We start from the raw sequence: 7,110 nt of genomic DNA on the forward strand, positions 1-7,110 counted from the left end.
TAGATAGATAGATAGATAGATAGATAGATAGATAGATAGATAGATAGATAAATAGACAGATATAGATATACACACATATATACATATATAGGTATATATGTATATGTTCATGAGTGTGTATGTATGTATATACGTATATAATCTCTGTATATACACACATATATATATACATGTGTACATATGTGTGTGTGTATATATGTATAAAATACAATACAATCAGTTAGGAAATCTGTTTTGCTTGACTATAAATATTTGTTACAAGGAATTTGTTTTTCTTTTCTCTTTTCTTCCTCCAATTGGGTAGGGAGAAAATAGATTTGTATTACTTTAAAAAAACTCACTATCACATGCACTTTCAGGTTATGTCTCTCTAATAGTTTTGCTTAATTGTTTTGCTTTATTATCATAGATTTCTCACAGAGTGGAGGTAATCTAAAAATGTTTGTAACGTAAAAACAAAACACAACAAAAATATGAAAACTCTCCTTATCAATGCAGATTAGCACCTACTCTGTAACTTACAAACTTCGGCAAGGAATCTTAACCATACATCACAAAAAGTTGTCAACTTAAAAATGTGATAATTTTATTTCAATATAGTTGGTTTTCTTTGTAATATTAAATATTTTATTTTATATACTTAAAAACATTCTGATAAGGGGTTCATAGGCTTCACTAGATTTCAAAGGGATCCATGACATACACATACAAAGGTAAGGACAATGTCTTACAGCAGGGGTGGGAAATCTCAAGGCCACATGTGGCTTTCCAGGTGTTTGGGGTGGCCTTCTGACTGACTTCAAGTTTTACAGTTTATGAGAGGGATTTGTTCTGTGAAGTTCAGTTCAGTCAAAGGGCCGCACTTGAGAACCTAGAGGGCCACATATAACCTCAAGGCCACAGGTTCCCCACTTAAAGAGTCTCCCAGGAAACTGAGAGATAAAGTGACATGTACCAGGTCATAAAATCAGCATGTGCCAGAGGCAGGACTTGACCCCATTTCATCCTGACTTCATAGCCAGCCCTCTATCTACAATAACATGGTTTCTCTCTGTTATTCTACACAGAGGGAAAGCCCCACTTTTTGGTACATTAATCATTCTGCAATGGCAGTACTGTTGTACCATAATCATAGTTCAGATCTACACAGGAGTTTAAGGTTTACAAAATTTTGCCATTTTGTAGATTAAGAAATCTAGGCTCAGATAGTTGAAGAAACTCGCCTGAAGTTACATAGTTAAGAATGTCAGAGTCAAAATTTGAAGACATATCTTCTTACTGAGGCAAGGATCATTGTATAGCACTGGACTGTTTCTCATTGTTATCATCGTCCCTGGAGCTGTCAAAAAATATTTATTGATCAAGGCCTACAAAGCAAATGTGTATCCCTACAGCTTCGGAAAACTCCACCATCTTCTTGATCTCATAGTCTAATAGTATCTATACGTTCTTAAAGGAATAAATCAAAAGACATTTGAATTTGGCCTCTGAAGACCTGGGTTCAAGGTCCTGGTTCTGTAGTTAGCCAGTTGTGTGACCCTTGGTAAGTCACTTCTTTTTTTGACCCTCGATTCCATCTCTTTATAGATATAAATGTAAACACAAATCTGTACAATAAAGAGGCTGAGTAGAACAAAGGGAGACTGAACATAGGACATACATGGCTGACAATTACTGGGCAATATACTGAAAAGTGCTGAATGAGTGAGACAGATGGTAAGTTCAGTGGCAGAGAATCCCTGCAGAAAACAGAAGAAAACAAAAAAAGAAATCCTGAAATATGTGAATGCCAAGGAGGTATCCATACAGAGGCTTATTAAAAAGCAGATCCTTAGAAATGATGTGTGAGAAGAACAACTGATTGCTTTATAGGTATCAAGTTGAAGCCTGTGAGAAATAAAAGGGCTTTTAAAACTCTATTCATCAGCCTCTGTCTCCTCAGCTATCCTAATGGCAAGACGAAGGGCATTTCTCAGACCCTGGGGAAATAGTTTCATCATTTAACCTCGTGCCCTGCATCCAGAGGGGAAGGCTTCTGATTGGTTTCACAAAATGTTGAATCTTTTTGAACTCAAGGGAACTGATGCCCTTATTCTCCATATTTCCTAGATTATATTAGACAAAGGGAAGGATAAACTCTTCCCACTCCCCAACACATACTCACTCACACAGGCACGTGTCTCTGCATCTTTATCACTCATCCTTTGTCAGGGACCGCAGCTCTTAGAGACAGGAAATTGAATCAGGATTGGAGAGAGAGTCCAAAGAAATGTAGGAACATAACAGTCCTTCCAGATAAGTTATTATGGTACAGTGGACAAGGGATTCACAAGCTTAGATTCTAGGCCTCAGAGAATTGTCATAAGCCAGCAGAGATTCCCCCTGGGCAAGTAACTATTTTTCTGTAGGCTTCAGTTTTCCTCTCTTTAAAATGCGGGGTTTGTTCTAGGTGACCTTTAAGATCTCCAGTGCTAATCTGTTTCTTTAATTTTACTCTGCTGGTCCAAGAGAGGTAGTATGAATACAGTATAGTTAACTACCATCAGAGTTATGGCAACCTCTATCAAGCCTTACCTCTGACACCTACTGGGGATATGTGGCTCTGGGCAAGTCAATTAATCTCCCATTGCCTCAGGCCACTCTCTAAGAAAACAAGTTGCGGAACAGTTGCTATTCTTCCTTGGTAGAAGGAGTTTTCTCATGGGGTGATCTTTATAATAATGGAATCACACATGTGTACAAAAAAAAAAGTCTGCTCCAAGATGAATTCATTTGTCTTTAGTCTGGAGTCAGAGTCTTGGGAAGGAATGCCTCCAAGATGCTGAACACCTTCTTGTAGCTGACATTCCTAGCTCAGTATTTTTTTCAAGACATAGCTAGCTCAGTATTTTTCAAGGGACTGCATAGATTCTGCAATGAAATATACTGGGACTTCTCTGAAACTCTACTCCTATTCAAGAGCCTAAAGTCTGACCACAGCATGCAACTGAGACACTTGCTACAACACGCATTGGGATACCTCCCTTTCTTGACAAATAGAAGCAGGGTGCCATTTCCATGAAGGAATGACCTTTAAGGGAACCTCAGGGAAGAAGAACCAAGCCCCAGGTTCTATTCTTGGCTGCTCCATGACTGGCATTTATACAGTGACTCACAAAGTGAGCTGGTAGAGAAGAAAGTGGCTAACCCAGGGTGGGGCTCCTAATCCTAATCTCCATTTAGACAAAGAAGTAGGACTTTCCATCCTTTCTTTATGCTACATCCTTCAGGCTGCCCTAGAGATTTATTTCTACTTCTTAGAAGAGGGATTCAATTTGTTCTGCTTGGTTTAGAAGTCAGAACTGGGAGCAATGAGTGGAAAATGGCAAATTTCCATTTGACTGAAGAAAAAATCACCTAACCTATGTAACCATGCAAAAGTGGAACGGACTACCTAGCAAGGGCATCAAGCTCCTGGAATGTTGCCTATGAGGAAACCAGTTTACAGAGGGGAAGCAATTTACTCATGACTAGGTGGAACAGTATGGGTGGTGTGGTGCTGGCTGAAGGAGCACCTGTGTTTTCTTGGTGTTAACTGTTAGGCCAGAATTAGCACAATCAGCAACAATCCATACTTTGTTGCATCTCAGCTTCAGAGGTTGCGTTGAGCACACAATCATCTGCAACCAAAAAAATCACACACCAACACTCCCTCTACTTTGGTCTTGGCTTGTACCCTTTACAAGTTGAAGAATTTACCATCAGTGCAGTAGCTGTAATGATGCTGTGTTTGTCCTCACTGACAGTGTTTGACAACTTGGCTGAAAACACCATGCTAAAAAGCACAGGAGCAAATACACAGCCTTGTTTCACTCCATTGGTGACTGGAAAATCATGAGAGCATCTTAGTGTTTGGAAGATTCCAAAAGAAAGTGTGGGAGAGAAGAGGCTGATTACCAAACCGAAAATCTACAGAGCCATTCTGCTGACCCTATTGTATGCCTGTGAAACCTGGACAGTATACCAGCATCATGCCAGGAAACTGAAGCGCTTCCATTTGAATTGTCTCAGGAAGATTCTAAAGACCACCTGGTAGGATAAGGTGCCATGCACTGAGGTCCTTTCTCAATTTAAATTAACAAGTATTCAAACTCCACTGCAAAGAGTGGACCTCATCAGAGAAGGTATTGTGCTCTGTGAGCAAAGCAAAATTGAAGTTGCTCAAAAGAAACCAAGATGCACAAATTTAGAGATTCCACCCCAAATATTCACATGAACTATTTGTTCCCGACCTGTGGTAGAGCATTATGAGTTCATATTGGTCTGATCAGCCACAGTCAGATTCATTGTAACTTGACTCTAACATACTGATGTCATTTTGTCCTCTTCAAGAATGAAGGACAAACACCAGGTGGAACAGTACATAGGCTGCTGAGCCTGGAGTTCCAAAGACCTGACTTCAAAAAACTTAACCTGTCTGCCTCAGTTTCCTCAACTGTCAAGTGGAAATGATAATAGCACTGATATCTCAAGATTGTTGTAAAGATCAAATGAAATATTTGTAGACTGCTTAGCACAGTGCTTGCCAATAGTAGGTGCTGAAGAAAATGTTTGTTTCCTTCCTACCTTCCCTTCTATGGTTCCACAGTTAGTCAGAGAGCCAGAAAAGACCCCATGTCTCCTGACTCCTACCCAAGACAATGTTCTTTCTACTACACAACCCTATTTCAGCTCTCCATCATTGGAAATACTCAAATATTCAAAGGCTGGATGACATTGGGATATCTAAAAGGGCATTTGTGGTCAGGTAATTTCAATATGAGACAGCTTGGCAGAAACGATAGGAGACACCTGGAGTCAAAAAGACCTGGATTCAAATACCAGGATAGTTGTACTTGATGACCTCTACCATTCTTTCCATCTCTAAATCAATGATCCTATGATGACCCTGTGATCTCTTTCCTTCAAACTTATGAGTCACATTGGAACCATGGAAAGAGTGCTAACTGTGGAAGCAAAGCACACATCTGCCATTGATGCTTAATATCTGTGTGATCTTGGATAATGCCTCCACTTCTTCAGGCTTTAGTTTCCTCATCTTTAAGATAAGTGAGTTTATCTCAGCAGTCTCTGAGGTCCCTCCCACCTCTAGATCTTTGAGTCTATAATGGTTTTTTAAGGCAGATGTCACCTGCTCAAATGCAACGTCCCCCATGAAATGTTTTTGAAAAACTATCCAGAAGAGATACCATTCTTCCCTCCTCTGTTTTAGAGTTCTCAGTTTTTTAAACTCACGCTCCACCACTTACCTCTTACTGACTGGTTTTGTTAGATTGTCAGTTCATTGTTGATCTTTACTACTTTTTTCCTTCATAATAAGACTGGAAATTTTTGAGGGAAGGGGCCATGTTTTATACTTTTCTGCATCTTCCATGGAGTCTAAGACAGAGTCCTACATATAGTAAAAACTCAAATATTTGTGGACTGACTTATGGACTAGGTAATTCCTCTGAAGGCCCCATCAGGACTTCATGTAGTGTTCTTGTACAATATGTGTGTTTGGAAAAGATCGGTTGATAGCTGGTGACCCATTACTGTGCCACATCAGTACTGCTAGGATGCCATACAACATCAAGGTTCTCCTATCCTTCTCCATTTGATTTTGTTCTTCAACCAATATTCTTTCCCACTTTATCTCTCTCTGTCTCATCACTCCCCCTGCCTCTTCACTTCAGCTCCACAGAAGCTCAGTTGGAAGGGACCTCAGAGACCATTAAGTTCAACACATACCCAAGTAGAAATTAACCCTATAACCTAGCAACAAAGAATGCCAATTCTGACTTGATCCTAATCAACTTTATTCTCTAGGTCTGGCAGTACATACCACACATCCAGTTGAATCTACTTGGCGATCTGACACACACTTGAAATTGCGGGTGCACCCTCCATTATTGCGTGAACAGTCACGGACAGGCCCAAAGGAGGAGAGTAGATCATTGATGGTCTCAAAGTAAGTAGACAGCATTGCTTCTTCCCTTGGAGAGAAAGGAGACTGTTAAAACCAAGTGAGACAAATGGCCTATCACTTTGTCATAATACGCTGTTGTGTCAAGAACCTGTAGGTTTGAGAATAAGACTACAGTTTACCTATAATTTATAGTCTTAAAGATCTGTTAGAACTTTAGAGAGATCAAATGACTTGCTAATGGTCACACAAATGGTAGGCATTAGAAGTGGCCTTTGAACCCAGGCCTTTCTTCTCTATACACTATGCCAATCCTAAGAATAGTAGAAATAATGATGGTGATGGTGATGGCGATGGTGATGGTGATGGTGATGGTGATGATGGTAGTGGTGGTGGTGGTGGTGGTGGTGATAATAGCAGCTCACATTTTTGTAGCACTTTAAAAAAAACAATGCTGCTCAGATAGTTAGGAAATGGAAGATTAGAGAAAATAAGTTAGAGTGGTATACTGGAAAGAATAATGAATTTGGAAACTCAGGCCCTGGGTTCAAATTCAAGTCCTACAACTTATCAACTAGGTGAAGAGGAAGAGATCATTTAATTTTAGCAGGAGGTATAATAACGATGATGACGATGATAAAGATAATAATAACAGCTATTATTTATATAGAACTTTTAGTTTTGCAAACTGCTTTATATATGTTATTTCATCTTCACAACAATTCTGGAAAGTAAGTGCTCTTAGCATCCCCATTCTGCAGTTTAAGAAACTGAGGCAGAAAGACATTAAGTGACTTCCTCAGAGTCACACAGCTGGTGAATATATGAGGCAGGATTTGAACTCAGAGCTTCCTGACTCTAAATGCATCATAGTAACCATCAGTCACCACCTAGTGGCTCATCTATAAAATGAAAAGGTTGGACTAAAAAAGATCCTTTTCAGCTCTAAATTCTATGTTCTTATGGCCAAATGATATATCTAGGACTAAAATAGTAAATATTAGAATTGGGACTAAAACTGAGGCTTCCTATATTAAAGTCAATGCTCTTTCCATACCATCTCTTTCTGTCATGAGTAGAGAAACTAGGTAGGAAGAATAACTCTCTTCATTTCTTTCTTTTCTTTCTTTCTTTCTTTCTTTCTTTCTTTCTTTCTTTCTTTCTTT

The 7,110-nt window shown here is 39.3% G+C and overlaps 1 protein-coding gene across 2 annotated transcripts in view; it reads right to left on the minus strand.

The window, feature by feature from the left end:
* Positions 1–7,110, minus strand: part of LOC114047044 (astrotactin-2) — a 1,078,351-nt gene that overhangs the window by 519,400 nt on the left and 551,841 nt on the right. For both annotated transcript variants that reach the window (XM_027867715.1, XM_027867716.1), the window contains one exon: positions 5,864–6,014. In XM_027867715.1, coding sequence (XP_027723516.1) covers positions 5,864–6,014 — 151 coding nt within the window. The remainder of the gene's footprint in view (positions 1–5,863; positions 6,015–7,110) is intronic.

This window comes from Vombatus ursinus, unplaced genomic scaffold, assembly GCF_900497805.2.
Source record: "Vombatus ursinus unplaced genomic scaffold, bare-nosed wombat genome assembly UNPS02014786.1, whole genome shotgun sequence".
Lineage (NCBI taxonomy): Eukaryota > Metazoa > Chordata > Mammalia > Diprotodontia > Vombatidae > Vombatus > Vombatus ursinus.